The sequence below is a fragment of the Xyrauchen texanus genome, chromosome 35, assembly GCF_025860055.1.
Source record: "Xyrauchen texanus isolate HMW12.3.18 chromosome 35, RBS_HiC_50CHRs, whole genome shotgun sequence".
Taxonomy (NCBI): Eukaryota; Metazoa; Chordata; class Actinopteri; order Cypriniformes; family Catostomidae; genus Xyrauchen; species Xyrauchen texanus.
The window spans coordinates 32,408,043-32,426,203 of NC_068310.1; the positions used below are offsets into that span (position 1 = coordinate 32,408,043).

An 18,161-nucleotide genomic window follows, 5' to 3' on the forward strand; every position below is an offset into this window, starting at 1 on the left:
GTCATATTCAGACTGAAACCGGGACTGTCAAAGAGCAGTTTTAAGTAATAATTCCGCCCATCAGAAGTTACCGCCACAGCGGAGATTCTGTTATTACCCAGGCTGATTGCCATTCCACATTTTTTTCCATATAAATGTGTGTGGCACATCATCAAACAGCAGACTTGGACAGAGGTGATAGACGTGCACATGATGTTAAAACAATTAACAACCGCATTGTTTGTAAACGTCTCTCAAGACACAGGATGCTGGGAACAGGGTTGACGTCCAAGGCGAGTAAACAGTAATTAGGCAGCTATGCTTCACTGATATTTGATGCGTAATGAAACAGATGCAAAAAGAAAAAATGTCCAGTTAAAATCAATACGTTTCTTGGAGAAGCCGGTAGTGTAGTGGCCATGCACAAGTTGACAAAACAGATTGTTTACTGTCTAGAGCTCCCAACCTGAGAGTAATTACCCTTCACTTTCCACATGGCCATGTCCAAAATGACAAAATGACAAGAAAACATTGCAGCAGCATTCTTGTTTCCACCTTGCTTGTTCACTTTGCCTCGTTAGTGATATTTCAAGGTGAAAAAAGTAGATATGGATGCATCGAAGTGCAATTAGGGCATAGTTTTAGAGGAACAGTTGTTTCACAGATGGAGAAAGTTAAAACATTTTGATAAGAATCAACAATGAGAATAGGGACATTTTTAAAAGAATTAAACAGGGGCTATTTTTATTTAAAGTTCTCTTTAAAAGTTTAAAGGGATGGTTCAGCCAAACAATTTAATTCAGCCATCATTCACACACCCTCATCTTATTCCAAAACCGTATTTCACCTTTGGGTGAACTATGCCTTTAAGCATACTCTTAAAAATATTAAAATGCATTTATTGAGAGTGACTTGCCAGGGAGGAATAAAGCAACAAATTACTTACTCTCCTTGCAAGGCCCAGGGCGATATAACACTTCTCTCCAGGATCCACGATCTCCACTTCAAAGTAGTGACTTCGAGTGGTAAGGGGCTGCCGAGCCTGAGCCAGACCTACGTCCATGATGCTCTTCCCTTTCCCAACATATTCAAGAAGCTGTGGTATAACACATCATAGACTTGATTCAGATAAATCAAAGACAAATGGGTTTATTCTGATTCTCAAACTGTTTGCTCATGTAGAATTATCACTTAAGTTATCAGGGTTCTTCTATTAGAATAACTTGTGTATCTACTGAAATAGTTAGGCTACCAGTGAATAGGTTTGAGAAAGTTTGAATATTCTTTGACGTCATAAGACATGGTGCATCAAAAAATTGCTGCATCAAAACTCAGATGGTAACAAACAGCTTTATACTTTTAGTGATTGATTGAATGTTTGTAACATATAAAAATAAAAGATATTGTGATGTTGAAAAGACTATATGAGCAGATTGTTCATAATGACAACTGCTTCAGTCATTATGACAACCGATTTTGTTGGTAAACAGCAATGAATTGAGATCACACCGGTTTGATCGTATGTGTTTGAGCCCATCCTAGCGTAATCACACCGGATTGATCGTACGTGCGAAAGGTTAACGCATTAATAATTCGCTAACGCAAGATTGTTTTAACGCCACACATTTTTTAAATCGCCATCAGGGTGTAATATGACCCTTTGAATTAACCGTAGTTCATTTGATGTGAGTGAATTTACACAAACGCCGCTAATGTCAAATGCATTGACTGTTGGGAAAACAGATGGTGGGAGACATTATGCTGATACCTGCGCCAAGCATTTTATCAATGTAGCATATCAGTAGAACATGCCTGCAAAGCACAGATAGAGCTTGGAACTTTGTAACGTGATTGCAGCGGCAAGACAGCTGCCATTTGAACTGCCTTGCACTGTGAGGCGCTTTAAAGTAGATGCGAGACGTGGGCATGAAGTGAAAATGTGGGGTGATCGTTTGTGTTCCGGGAATGCTACCGTGTCCTTGAATAACATATAACGTACCAGTAAATGCAGCCAGCTGAGTTTGTTGCACCCCTAGGGAATTGGTGCCCTACGCAGACTGCATAATATGCGTATAGGGAGCGGCAGTACGGATTACTGGCTAACAGAAACCCTGCTTCTGTCTACAAGGTTCTGTCACAGTGTGTCTGTTGATAGTGCACTAGCAAATAAATCCTGCCATAATAAACTTACAACTACCATATTTTGTACTTAAATTTAATTGAGTTTAATTTTCTGTTCTTCAACTCTGTTGGTGGGGTAGGTTTTGTGTGGATGACTGAAAAATACATCTGGATGAAGCATATTTTGTCAACACATGTTTATAAAGATATTGCGATTAAATCACAATGAACTAAAGAAAATTATGCGATTAATCGTGATTAAATATTTTAATCGTTTGACAGCCGTAATTAAGATGCATTTTGGATGATTCGATCACATGTAGTCAATGCTAACTACTGGTCTAAAAATGGTCTAAAATGTTTTGAGATCGGATCACAAAAACCACATACAAATGTGGTCAAAAAACGCATGTGACCACATCACATTTGAGGTGGAAACGCTAATCCATCTTGTATGCATCCCAGAGCGCAGTGAAGCACAACCCGTCACATGTCAATCAACCACTGCACAAAAACTAGTGTTTAAACTTTGCCGGTTACGAGTGTCTTTAAAATGAAATAACCCTCCGATCTGAAAAATTACAAAAAGCTGACACATACACAAACACTTCGCTGACAACTTCACAGATCTTCTATAGTGTGTCTGATATCAATCTGCAGCTCTTTTAATACTTGAAATGCTTTAATTGAATTTCAGCTGCATCTGGGAGAAATAACGCTGTTTTTTTCCTTGTTTTGTCTTTTCTGAATTTAAAATGTCTGAAACTTCAATGTCATGCAGTAACGCATTGACATATTGATTGATTGAGTCATGAAACAGAGTCCTTCCCCTCGAAATCTGATTACATTTGGTAACAGGAAATGCATTTAAGCAACCAGGTTTAAGCAGCGATGCATCTCTCCTGACCACATGTGAATGGATCACCCGAGACGCATCTTAATACCAGGAGTAAACAGGGTAATTCAGTCATATTGGTGCCGTTATGAAGGCAAGGGTTGTGACACCAAATATTGATTTTGCTTTATTTCAGTTTACTGGATTTTGTATGGCATTAATTGATAAATTACAACTATTTATGGCATCATTTTTAAGACTATGCACTATGCAACATTTTTAACAAGTGCCTAAAACATTTGCAAGGTTCTGTGTATAGCCTGTGTACAATTCAACATTACTTACAAGAATAATCATCTACAAGACACCCGATCAAGTATGGGCAAACCTGAGCACACATGAGTGATGACATCATTTGATTGACATTTTTTCCATCAGGTTTGTTAACAGAGACACTCTAATATAATAAGCTTATTAGGGAAGACAAAAGATTGACCCCTTTAATAAGTTCATGGAACGAAGGTGGGGCATGGCCTTTTAGCTATAGACATGTGAGTGGCAAGTTATCAGCGGCCCCACCTGTAGATTTACCCTTGAAAAGAAAATTTTACCAATGGATTCATTTTTAAATTGCCATCGTTAAAGTATGCCAACTTTCAGATTTACCATTCATATCCATAACATTAAATTCAATGGTGTACCAGAAATCTGAAATTATGAAAACCAATGGAGAACATGTAAAGTTCTATTTACACTGCCTTAAGGAAGAAAATGTGGCTGAATAGGGTAGATTAAATGATTTACTTAGACTTTTAAAATGGTGCAGCAAAGTGTGAGCCAGCACTCCTAGTCTGCGTCTGAATTTAGTAAGGCTGCCTATCAAGGCAGCCTTTTTTGGGATTATATGTATGCTTGAAAGTTAACACTTTGAAATTTCAGGTCAAAACCTAGTTATCCATCTACTTTGGCAGCATTTTTGCCATCATACAGTATATGCTTCTGAACATTACAAAATTCAAAAGTACAGACGTTTGAAAAATACAAGTCACAATTTAGTAAACTGCCTATCTAGAGAGTATTTTTGGTCATCATATGCACTTTCAAATATTAAATTCACAAACAAAAAATGAATGTCAAAACCTAGTAAGCCACCTAACTAGGCAACATTTATGGCCACCACACTCTTGAATGTTCATTTAAAGGACTTAAACTTTGCAATTTTAAGTCAAAACGTACTGAGCTGCCTATAGAGAGATCATATGCACATTTAAATGTTCAATTCAAAGGTCAAGTCATAAGAAAAACCTAGAGAGCTGCCGACCAAGACAGTATTTTTGGCCATCATATGCACGTTCGAATGATCAATTCAAAGACCAAATCTTTAAAACTTCAAGTCAAAACCAAGTGAGCCGCTTACCAAGACAGCATTTCTTTTTTTCACATTCAAATTTTCAACACAAATTTCAAGTCTTTAAAATTTCATGTCAAATCCTGAACATATGCTTATGGAGGCCCCAAAATGCTGTCCAGGTAGGGGGTTCACTAGGTTTTGAAACACAGATATGGTATTTGTTTTATGTTCTGTTCTGACCAAAGCATAGTGATTACTTTCAGATTTCAACTGGTTGTCATTAATTACCTAGAAATTTCCATTTGCAAAGACAGAATCAGCACTTGCTTGGGCAATGGAAACATTTCTCCAACGCCATGTACAACAACCTTTGGTATCCTTGTTTACATTTGTAGAGGACTGTCGGTCAGAAAGAGACTCAGACAGGCCAGGGGGGCCGGTTCAAACCATATGCAGTTAATGAATACTGATAGTCCATATGTGATCCTGCACACTCCCGAAAACAACAGCACACACACGACAAAGTACATGCCGAAGAGAAATACAGATATGAAACTTCAGATCATGTAAAGATTGCTATCAGTTCTCCAAGAACATCAAAACCCACTGATGAATTACAGAAATACGCACATCCCTGCAAACAATCAGTATACACTTTGATCTTGACAGACTTGCCCAATAAATTAAGCTGATCACTTTGCAAAATGGAGAACAGTTTTTCCCCATTATATAGGGGTGAGTCGTCACAAAGACTCTCAGTAATGATAAGATGTAGGGAGTATTTACACTTGGTCAGTTCATGCATTTTTCACGATTGGATTGCAATCCTAGGTGTAAATGCCCTCCAAGATGGATATAAATCCGATCTTTTCAAAACTTGGTCAAGTGTAAATGCATCTGGCTGTTTAAGCTACTGTTTTAAGTATACTTTACTCTGCCCAAATAGCACTACATTAGAATAGGGAAAATGCTAAATATACAGTAACAGCTGCAGAATTTGCATAGGGCTTGTGTCAAGCAGTATATAAATTATTAAACGGATGAACGTTGTAGGAAAAACATAACTTTTTTCTTCATTTATTTGATGGAGATCTCTGGCGAAACTGAAACTAAACACTGAAAATATGAGCACATATGATGCGTATAACGCATTTTACCTATAATAAGCCTGAAAGGGAAAACACACAGCGCGTGCACACACACACAGATACCCATGCACGAGACAAAGTCACTTGGAATCAAATTATAAATTAAGTCCTTTAAATTTGTTGCCCAGCATTAGCATAATCACTGAAGTGAAACCTGTTTTATTTGCATATAGTGTGGGAATTAAAGATCTGATTTATATCTATTTGGCGGAGACACATTGACATGGCCAAGTGGAAATGGAATGTGATTATTTAATAAGATGGCAATCCGATCAGTAAAAATGCATGGTTTAAGTACCCCTTTGGAGTCAAAAATCCAATGTGCATTTTCTCTAGCCTTTCAAACTCTAGGTTTCAAACACCAAATACAAAAACCTCTTAAATTAGAAGAATTTTTGAGAATTTCATCCAAAGTAAATTTTCTGTTATTATCTTCTGTTATAGCTACAAGCAAAAAAGTTAAGTTTCAACTATGTATTAAGAAGGCACATTTTTACCAAAAGGTTTAAATGTGTCCTTTGGACAAAGTTTTTTTTTAAGTCAGGTGGGGGGCATGTTGTCTGTGTTTTAAATGTCATAGAAGTATACAATTAATACAATATTTGTTAGTCAAAATGATGATTTGATTGTTTTGTACATTACAGGTCCGTTTCAAAACATAACCCTCTATGGCAGCATCCTTACTGTAATGACTGGCAGCAACTCCACGCGACATTCAAATAGCACTCCTCACACAAAGTGCAACGTGTCTCGACGCACAACTCTTTTCACTACAGGTGATGTAAGAGGAAAGACACAATAATCTAATGAGCATAAATACGCATAGCACACATTTTGGGGTTTTCTATGACTTTAAAGTATTTTTATCGATAGTTTCAGTATTGAATAGGTTGTGTTCTGCCATCTTGGATTTAATTTTCTTCCAAGCTCATCATGGTGCAATCTGGGATTGTCTACCCTGTGAAGGATACATATGATGCTACTTTAGAATTTGACCAACACCAGATATCTAAACAGACAGCATAATTAAGATACCAACCATCTGAAACAGCCTTCGCGTCGGGAGCGCGTCCATAATGTCTTAAAATGCTGCTTCCGGGGGCAGCACACTAGGTTTTGGAACAGACACTACCTGTTCCAGTTTTGATGTTTAATTAATCATTTTGTGCCATAACTCTTTTACTTGTTAAATTTAGCTGAAAAGCCTATTACAGGCTTTTTAATACTGGTGTAGATTTAAAGAGAGGTGTAGATTTTGTTTTGGTGATTGTGATGGTTGAGACATGTTCACGTTGCCTGACAATTTACCCCAAATAGTTTGACAATATGCCTGCTATTGTGGCATGTATTTAATAAATCAATAGCTTTTTTGTAGCCAAGACTTTAAGGTATGTGGTTATGCAAATTGACTTTCAAAACAAACAAACTCTGAGAAAAATTCACCGGAGTGAATGTGTGACAACTAGCTCCCACTCCTATTTTGGTAACATTATAAAGTTCTATTTCGTTTTATTAAAATGATAATATAACATATATACTGTGTATATACATATACAACAAAGACATTTCTCAAATTTACATTGTGATATGAACAACAAATGTAATCATGAACCTTGAAGTACACAAAACAGTTCTTGCTTCATTTCAAGGTGGATGTGACAAAAGAAATACTTGCGTATTTCTGCGTATTATGTAATGCTGTCTCACGAATGCACCATCGGTCTGATCTGTCCATTAATCCGTATTAACAGCGGGATGCTTTTTTTAGTAGTGAGCAGGTTTTTTTTTCCTGCCCCATCTGGCTCTTCTTTTCACATCAACCTGGAGCTTTCATGCCAGGACAGTAGCCTGTTCATTTGAGGATGGAGGCAAAATTGCACTTAGTCACATCTCCTTGATGCTGAGTAATGGGGAGGCTGTCTACCTTTCTACCAATCCCAATAGCTCTCAACAGCTCCCAGCATGCTTGAATGACAGTGTTGACAGATCCAACATGATCTTAAACGTCATGATCACAAGACCTACTTGGGGGTGGCAGCTTGTTTTGTTGAATGGCTGCCCCGGCAACAGGTGCAACATTGCAAGCAAGCCCCACAACTCCCTGTCACAATACAGAGAATGTGGAAAAGATGGAAAACACAAATGGGATACACCCACAAGAGGAGCCAATTAAAGTTGTTGACAGACATCTTCTTTTGACAGTCTCTGACAAAATTGCTGAAATGTATATCGTTACGAGCTGTCCTTCAACCAAGTTATTAGCAGCTGACAGCAAGGCTGTAGTCTGGTGATCTAAATGCTAGTCAATTTTGTCCTTGATTCACTTTGCACTTCAGAAATTTCAGTTGATCTTGGCATTTCATTGTATAATTCACATAATTTTCCATGCAAAGTCTCATGCAAACATCTAGGCTCATTTTTATTTGAGGAACGCTGCCAGGAATTCCCAGAGTTCTACAAGGAATTCCTATCTCTTGGGTTTCCAAGGAGTTCCTCAAAAGCAAAACAAAGTGACCTGAAAACATGTTGCTTAAATGGATATTTTATAATCAGGTCTGAAATAAAGGGGGGCTTGGGGCAAAAATTCCACAGAAAGCAAACATTTTAATATGGAGGCATAAATATATGCCCCGGAATAAATTATTCTGTTTATTATTTGCAACTTCTGACATAGTTCTTTATATTCTATTATTGTACTAGTTAAATCTATTTTCACATAAAATATAAGTAGATGTTGATTTAATTTTAAGGGTAAGAGGTAATAAAATCTCTATTAATTAATGGATTAAGTATTTAATATAAATGGATGGCACACAGTTTGTTTTATATGGTTAGAAAAAAAATCCCACATAAGGTAAAAAAAAGCCCCGAAAATAAAATCAACCAAAAATCTTTAAATAACCAAAATCTGATACAGATTTTAATAAAGCACATTTGTATATTTATACAATGAAATCTTGCTTAATCTCTTTGTTGAATGTTTTAATGTCATTACGATACAGGAATCAAGTCATTACCTGAAGGGTAAAAAATTGGATATTAACATAAATATATAAACAGTTGGCTGAGAACTAGAATTGGAATGTGGCTGGCATGTAATCAAAACGTGTGTATTTATACAAAATAAAAATACTGGAGAATAGCTGGAAAATGTCATCAGTGCCCTGGTCTGGACTGAGAAGTCTTTCACCACTTTTTAATAGATCCCGTTGAACTATCACTACCAGTTATTGTTGCAGGGAAGATGTGGCCCAACCATAATCAGTTGATTTTGCCAAAGGACTGATACAACTGATGCTATTGGACCTAATGTGATAAAAGACATTTACACTTGCATGGTTTCGCACACTGGCGCATGTTATGGAGTTATGGAGTTAAAGATAACATTTGCCACAAAATTCTTGGGTTCTTTTGATTAGTTCATACTGAAATTACAGGGGAGTTAAAAAAAAAAAAAAAAACGCAACATATTTGACTTTTCTGTCAGCACCTCCCAAAAATGCGATAGATGGTGTGAAAATTACAAAATAAAAAAATAAATAGAAATAAATAATACTAATAATTAATAAAGTAAAAAATAAAAGCAAGCTAAAACTAAAACTAAGCAGAGGTCACTGCTGATCAAAGTCTTAACTGGATTAAGGTTAACAAGACCAAACCATGATTTTGGTCTTGCTGAACCATGAAATTTGTTTTCATGACTTTCACATGATTACTTTCATTATTTTCGTACATTCTTTCCACAGATGCCAGGAAATTGGGGTTAAGCTGGGGTTGAATGCCTTTGCTAAAGGACAAAATGCTGATGGCTCATGGTTGGCTCTTTGAAGTGATAAAACCAGCACTTTGCCAAGTTACTAGCCCAAAAATACCATTACATCAACATTACATTCAACATTCTGTCATAGAACTTGATGTATCTTCTTAATACTGCACTTAAATGTACAGATCTTTTTAAAAATATATATATAAAGAGACTTGTCTGTCTCTTTCTTCTGTGCTAGGATCTTTCCTACACCAGCCACTGTGAGAACCTGACAGTCCTATACAGCAGATGTTGTTAAACTTTGTATGACAAAGTCTATATGTCCCACTTTGGATAAAAGTGTCTGCTAAATGACTAAATGTAAATGTGTAAATATGCATAGTATCTTGCTTCGATTTTCACGGCAATTTAGGTGACATAAGCATTACCTAAAGGAATAACCCATGCCGTTGGACGAAATTTTCTTTCTTTTTATCAAAACCAGTAAAAAGGATGTAAACCCAGTGGAAATGTCATGGTTACCAGCCTCTCCCTGCCACAGATAAGTCAGTGTTTCCTCTTTCTCACACTCTCAAGTTCTCTTTCAGGGGGTGAAATTATGTTTCCCAAGTATCTACTTAATAGTTCAAATGAAATCTTTCTGTTATGGGAAACAAATTTTGACCCTTACTGAAAAGACTGTTCAAAGCCTCACTGCCCACTTACATGGAAACTAAGGTTCATCCATTCCCATTGAAGTGAAGGGATGTTACGCAAAAACTACAGAGCAAGAACAGATGTCCTGGTAGCTTATTCAAAATGAAAATATGAAGAATGTCTTCCAGTGGTTAATGTTACTGTAATACAGTTAGACTGTCCATAATGATAATGAATTCCTGACTTAACTGTAAGAGTGTGGCTCCAAAAGCCAAACCAGATTTAATTAGGCCTCAGCCACATCTAGTGTGCCAAAGGGTTAAGGATTGTCATTCCATTTATGTAAAGTATGACATTGAGCCTAAATTATTGCTCTAACTAGCAATGGGCCAAAACATTTGAATCACTCCCCCAGTGTCAGATATTTAGCAATAAAGCCAGGCAAACCACAAAAAGTCAATGAGCTGAGGTGTTAAAAAAAAAAGAAAAGAAAGAAAAAAAACTTCTTACAATAAAATGGTCAGGGAAGCAATAGCAGTAAATCGTCGCTCTGAAGCCAGCATTCTTTGTCATTATCAACCGCAACTAGGAATGTCACAAAATATGTACACTCACCTAAAGGATTATTAGGAACACCATACTAATACTGTGTTTGACCCCCTTTCGCCTTCAGAACTGCCTTAATTCTACGTGGCATTGATTCAACAAGGTGCTGAAAGCATTCTTTAGAAATGTTGGCCCATATTGATAGGATAGCATCTTGCAGTTGATGGAGATTTGTGGGATGCACATCCAGGGCACGAAGCTCCCGTTCCACCACATCCCAAAGATGCTCTATTGGGTTGAGATCTGGTGACTGTGGGGGCCATTTTAGTACAGTGAACTCATTGTCATGTTCAAGAAACCAATTTGAAATGATTCGAGCTTTGTGACATGGTGCATTATCCTGCTGGAAGTAGCCATCAGAGGATGGGTACATGGTGGCCATAAAGGGATGGACATGGTCAGAAACAATGCTCAGGTAGGCCGTGGCATGTAAACGATGCCCAATTGGCACTAAGGGGCCTAAAGTGTGCCAAGAAAACATCCCCCACACCATTACACCACCACCACCAGCCTGCACAGTGGTAACAAGGCATGATGGATCCATGTTCTCATTCTGTTTACGCCAAATTCTGACTCTACCATCTGAATGTCTCAACAGAAATCGAGACTCATCAGACCAGGCAACATTTTTCCAGTCTTCAACTGTCCAATTTTGGTGAGCTCTTGAAAATTGTAGCCTCTTTTTCCTATTTGTAGAGGAGATGAGTGGTACCCGGTGGGGTCTTCTGCTGTTGTAGCCCATCCGCCTCAAGGTTGTGCATGTTGGGGCTTCACAAATGCTTTGCTGCATACCTCGGTTGTAACGAGTGGTTATTTCAGGCAAAGTTGCTCTTCTATCAGCTTGAATCAGTCGGCCCATTCTCCTCTGACCTCTAGCATCAACAAGGCATTTTCGCCCACAGGACTGCCGCATACTGGATGTTTTTCCCTTTTCACACCATTCTTTGTAAACCCTAGAAATGGTTGTGCGTGAAAATCCCAGTAACTGAGCAGATTGTGAAATACTCAGACCGGCCCGTCTGGCATCAACAACCATGCCACGCTCAAAATTGCTTAAATCACCTTTCTTTCCCATTCTGACATTTAGTTTGGCGTTCAGGAGATTGTCTTGACCAGGACCACACCCCTAAATGCATTGAAGCAACTGCCATGTGATTGGTTGATTAGATAATTGCATTAATGAGAAATTGAACAGGTGTTCCTAATAATCCTTTAGGTGAGTGTATATGTATTATTGATCAGCATGTTATTTTCTCAATATGTTTTGATAAGTATAATTTGTGTGCTTTCAATTCACTTGGAAACCACAAGGGGGTGATGCCGGTTGCGGGTAGGACAAGGCACAGGTATCACACAAAAGACATGCAACCAAATAATTGGTTTATAATTCGACTAATCGCTCAATCGGATTGAAAAGCCTTCATGTAAACATACAAATTATTCAATTGAGCCAGATGAAATTTCCATCCGATTGAAGGGGTGGTGAAGACCTAAAAAAATCAGTTTAAAAGAAAAATATCAGCCATGGAAATGTTTGAATCAGACTAATTTCTCAATCGTATTCTAAAATACCTTGTGCTCAAGATGTGGTGCATATGTACGTTTATACGATACTCTTTGCGGGAATCTAATTTATACGAAGTAATGACAAAACACATTATTAAGGGTTTGCAGGCTCACACTAAATTTTCTGCAGGGCACATACTGTATGTTCTTTCATGACATCAAATAAAGCAATAAATAATGTTGTGCCATCCTTAATAGGGACTTTAAGCAGCAGGTACGGGAGTTCTGTGTTCCATTGAGTGTACATGACATCACTCACTTCCTGATCTCAAAACCATAATTTCTAAAAAACATCATCTTTGCCATAGTGACAGTTGATCGTACGTAACAGATTAGGAAAGTAAATGTTAGAATATGTTTTTCAAGAGATAATGCAAAATCAACACCGCTTCTACTGGCATGTGATGTCCATTCTAATCCGGGACCTGTTTGCAACATCGAAGGAAAGCCGCTGTTGTCGGATATACCAGAGTTTGCAAACGTTGCTGAATTACATCAAGGAAGCAACAATTTATCTGTAAGTTCACACGCATCCCTGCAAAAAGCAATATTTAATCCGAGTGACTGTACACATAAAGAACATTTAAATAGAATGGCGGTTAAAAGGAAGTTTGAACTCTTTCAACCAGTAAATCAGACTAAAGCCTTGTGGGACAAACGACTCAAACCTAAAGGACTGCTTGGCGGACATTTGAATATTAGAAGCATTGTGTCAAAAACTGAGCAACTTGAAGGTTTGCTGATAGACTCCAATTTAGACTTTCTTTTTATTTCAGAGTCGTGGTTAACTGAATCATCACCAAGGACTGTTTTTGCTATACCTGGGTATCAAGTTTTAGGAAAGACAGAAAATTAGGTAGAGGAGGAGGAGTTCTTTTGTATGTTCGAAATCACTTAAAATGTGTAGAAGTGCATCTTAATTCCTCACAAGAACTTGAAAGCATTACTGTCTCTATTGTATTGTCCCCTCATATGTCTTTTACTATTACAGGTATATACCGACCCCCAAATTCTAATAATATTTTTTATGACATATTAAAATCCTTATTAAAGGAAATTGGTACTAAGACAGAACTAATAGTATTAGGTGATTTTAATATAAACTGGGCTGAGAAAGTAAGCAGGAAAAAACTCAAAAGTATATCAGATCAGTTTAATCTCGCCCAAATGATTCAAGGCCCAACTAGGGTTACTCAATCATCACAAACACAAATAGATCTTATTTTTAGTAATAAGCCTGAGAGAATTACAAAATATTTCAATTTGATAACTGGCATGTCAGATCATAATCTGACCTTAATCGTTAGAAAATTGACAAAACAAAGATTCTTATACAGACAAGAGGGAAAAAGTTATTTTAACGTTATACCAAAAACCTTAGTCGGTCCATTTGAGGATAAATTAAAACACCTAGACTGGAATGATGTTCTGCAGTCTGATGATACAGAAAAGGCATCTAATATTATGATGGCCAGCGTTAGTGAGACTAAAAATGAGTTTTTCAAAAAAGTCTTACATTCACGTAAAAATATAATCTGCCATGGTTAAATGAGAATCTTTGGAAGTTAATGAAGCAAAGAGACTGAAGGCAACTCTTAAATCTGGACTACCACATGACAGGAGAAAATTCCAAGAATTGCGAAATAAAGTGGTAAAAGAACAAGGCAGGCTAAAGCTGATTACTTTATTAAATTAATCAATGACTCTAAGGGAAATAGTAAATTAATTTGGGAAAATATTAATAACATTATAAAGAAGGAGCGTAAATTAGATCAAAATTGGGTAATAAACGAACAATCAAAATTGATAGAAGATAAAGGAAAAATAGCTACGATCTTTAATTCATTCTTTGTTGATTCAGTACAGTGTATGGCCAATAATTTTGGTCTAAGACCAAAAGTACTTGAATCGGCAAATGATGACTTCCCTGTTTTCACAATCAAAAATGTCTCAGAATACACAGTAATGAAAACACTTGATTGTTTGAAAGGGTCCAAGTCTAAGGATGTTTTTGATTTTGATGCAAAATTCTTAAAAAATTATAAATTAATACTATGTAAGCCTTTAACTCATTTGATAAACTTGTCAATAACAAACTCCGATTTTCCCTCATCCTGGAAGGCTGCAGTAGTGACCCCAATTTTAAAAACAGGTGATAGAACAATCAAATCAAATTATAGACCCATTAGTATACTTCCAATCATTTCTAAAATTACAGAAAAGGTTGTTTGTGATCAGCTAGTCTCTCATCTAAATGAAGGTGAATTTACTTTGCACCCGATGCAGTTTGGCTTCAGAAAGCATCACTCGACAGAAACAGCAAATTGTTTTTTTGTGGAACAAATCAAAAGTCTAATTGATAAAGGCGGTGTCGTCGGAGCTGTGTTTTTAGATTTTAAGAAGGCATTTGATACCGTTAATCACAACGTTTTACTATCGAAACTTTCTAAATTTAATTTATCCATTAATACCATGACCTGGATGGAATCCTATTTGAAAAACAGAAAACAGTGTACAAGAGTGGGTGATAAGTGTTCCTCATTTGCAAACTGTATTTCAGGGGTCCCTCATGGGACTATTTTAGGACCTCTTTTATTTTGTATATATATAAATAATCTCCCAGAAGCGTGTACAGATGTTAACATCCAAATGTATGCTGATGACACTGTGATTTTTACCCACGCAAGATCTAAAGAACACGCTGCAGCCAAACTGACAGCTTCGATGAGTAATGTGTCGGATTGGCTGGCAAATTCATGTTTGACACTTAATCTAAGTAAAACAGTTTGCATGTATTTTACAGCGAGGAATATTAATTCAGTTAATCCTGATATTTTAAAGGTGGGGTATGTGATTTTCTTTTTTGACCATTTTTTCAAAATAACTTGAAATCCTATTCCTAACCCACTTACTGGCTGTAAATTAGAAGCACTGAAATGAAAATTAAGCAATTTAATCATCTGTGGAACGGGCAGGACTCGAAAAACTCCAGCCAATCATTTTCAAGACCATCTAGAATCATTTGACAGAAAATGTGTCAATCAAACGGTCGCATACCATGCCCCCTCCCCCACCACCCTGGCGTGCGTGTCCCGTTCAGTGCGCATACTTAAAGCTCGTGACCCAGTAACAGGAAGCGATTGTATTTATGTATGGAGAATAGAGCTTTTATAGTGCTAGTGGGGTTGTTCCACATTTCTATGAATCCTGTTTTGAATAGAAGACCGCTGTACAGACGCCAGGGCTGGCTATGTTCTTTTTTTTTTACAGTTATGAGAAAATCAGCTCTACACCTTTCAAGAGTGGTATGCGACCCCTCCTCCTGCTGTGTCAACAATTTGCTCTGAAAAATTGTCTGACAGGTGAATGCACTGTTTGACTAGTGAGTCTAGAACACTGCTAGAACACTGCGCATCTGAGTTTTCGCTCGTGCATGATTGCGCGTCCATGTTTTTCGAATGGGTGGAGTCAGGGCCAGCGTTGGAGGAGAGAAGGTAGGACCTTAGAGTTGTGTATTTTCAAAATCTGCCGGCCGTTTTGCAAATCACATACCCCACCTTTAATTAACGGTGAAGTCATTACATCTGTGACACGTTAAATATTTAGGCATCATAATTGACACAAATTTGACCTTCAAAAAACAAGTTAGTAAGGTCATCAAGACTGTTAAATTTAATCTAAAAAATTTTAAGAGTATCAGACATAATTTGTCATTGTCTGCTGCAAAACTTTTTGTACACACAATGATTTTTCCCCATTTCTCTTACTGTATAACAACCTGGTCACAGGCAGGCGTGACTACGCTCAGGCCTATGTATTCACTTTACAAACAAATTTTAAAAGTAATAGACAAAAAACCTAAGGATTATCATCATTGTAACATCCTGAAAAAATATAATCTTCTAAATTTTGATAATTTCTTATTTTATTCGGACGCATGTCTAATGTTTAAAGTTATTCATGATCTTGCACCTCCTCCTCTTAGAGGATGCATAGTATGCTCTGGCAGTGGCAGTGCCAGTAGAACTAGAGCATCAACTAGGGGTGATTTGGTACCGCATTTTAGAAAGACAACCTTTGGTCAATCCGCATTCTCTGTTAAAGTAGTGGGGAAGTGGAATTCAATACCCACAAACATTAGAAACTCAGGTTTCGCAGTATTTAAAGCCAGCCTTAAAGTTTGGCTAAAATCAGCGCAAGAGTGTCACCATTAATGATTGTATTGTATTTTCTGTATAATGTATTTGGTGTATACATAAACCGTTTTTATCAAATTTGAATTGAGGGATAATATGTATTTTGTAAATGTATGTAGTGTATTTGTTGTTTAGTGGTTGCTTTGTGTCTTTTGTTATGGTTTTGTCTACCTGTCCAGGGACAACAGATGCAAATTAGCTGTTAGCTAACTCTGGTACAATTGTTTAAATTGTGCGCTGTCCCTGTCAAATAAACAGAAGAAGAAAAAACAAAAAAACAGTTAAAAAGCCTAAACTGCCTCAAGACTGATGTTAAATTATACATGGTTATAGGCTTGAAATAAAAAAAACGAAAAATGTTGTTAATATTATTAATAATAATAACTAGGTTTTAGACGTAGGCTATTTACAAGAGTAAAACTCTTTTTCTGACAGTTATTTAACACTGCAAGCATTCCTTCTCTTGCTGTTATGTATAGCCTACCTTTTTTTCTTGAACGATTAAATGCTCCGTTCTGCCGTCAATGTTGCTTCGTGATTTTTGTGTAGCATCCCATCCACAGATGTTGCTTAAAGTCCCTATTATTTTGTTTCCATTACACATCTGTAAACTACTTTAAGGACAACTCTCACCCACCTGTCTTTACTTCATACTAGCATCCAGAGATGCCTGCGGTTACATTGGATGAGGTATGGGCATGAGGCGAATATATGGTTAAGTCAGACAGGGTATTAGTTGCTGCTTCTAATTCTTCATTTGCTGAGTACAGCAACATAAGTAAAAAGCTTTTCTGGCATATTTTTTAGATAACCCAACAAAGCAAATATTCCAATTACGGTTTTTGGTGCCATTCTCACTTTCTCAGCCTTTCTCTGCTTCTTCAGAAAGCAACAACTGACGCTTTTCGCATGCGCAGAAGTTTGGTTTGGAATACATGTAATGTACATGTAAACGAACATTTGTTTAGGATTGCTAAATTTTGGGGACATATAAACAGTGCATTTAGAATCTGCAATCGAATTGAATTTATTAAGATTTACGAAAATGTGTGCATGTAAACATAGCCATTGATGAGTTTTAAAAGTTATTGAATGAAACAGGTGTAACTGTGCAAACTAACCAATTAAAAATGGCTTTGGTTATTATGCAATTTCTCCATAAGTAACCTTGAATAGGTTTCATTCAAGCTGTCGAACCACAAAAAGATACACATGTTAGTGTAAAAACATAGTGTATGCTATATTGTAAAAATATATAACTAAGCTTGAGTAAATAATCTATGTTCTTCGATAATGATTTGGGACGAATTTAATGAAAACTATGTGAGTTGCACTCCATGCCACTGCAGAATTTTGAACAGCCTCCAGATTCGTAGCTGGGCACTGAGCAACAGCGATGGTGTGTGAACATTCATAGAAAATAACTGTTTGTAATTTTAGAACGCGACATGTCGTCTGCCAAATGTGTCTGGTGTGCGACCCCTGATAGTTTCCCTGCCGCTCACACTTCACCAAAGTTGTGTTGAGAAATATGTAGAAAGAGAAAAAAAACTCATAAAATGACTCTACTTTGTGACGGGGTCCTGATCTCCCTGCCAAGGTTTATTATGCGATAACAACCAGCTGTCTGTATATTATCCCCCTAATAAATAAATCATACTAACCAAATAAATAAATAAATAATTAAATGGACATAAAATATTGATTAGGACTGAAATTGAGAAGAAAAATAATCGCTGAACAGCTGGAATCAAACTTCGGTTCGCGTCAGCATTCTGTTGGTGTTTATTTTGTGAAACTGACTGTATGACTCTTCATTATTCAGGCTATTACAAGACTACTTGCCTTATAAACAAATAAATGGCCATGAAATATTGATTTGTGTTGAAACTGTAATCATGTGAGAAGAAATAATTAGCTGAATAGCTGAAATCCACCTCCGGTTTGAGTCGGAATT

The 18,161-nt window shown here is 36.9% G+C and overlaps 1 protein-coding gene across 3 annotated transcripts in view; it reads right to left on the minus strand.

Moving 5' to 3' along the window:
• Positions 1-18,161, minus strand: part of spryd3 (SPRY domain containing 3) — a 74,352-nt gene that overhangs the window by 29,685 nt on the left and 26,506 nt on the right. For 2 of the 3 annotated variants that reach the window (XM_052105730.1, XM_052105729.1), the window contains exon 7: positions 926-1,075. The exons of the other annotated variant lie outside the window; for it this stretch is intronic. In XM_052105730.1, coding sequence (XP_051961690.1) covers positions 926-1,075 — 150 coding nt within the window. The remainder of the gene's footprint in view (positions 1-925; positions 1,076-18,161) is intronic. 3 annotated transcript variants of the gene reach the window in all.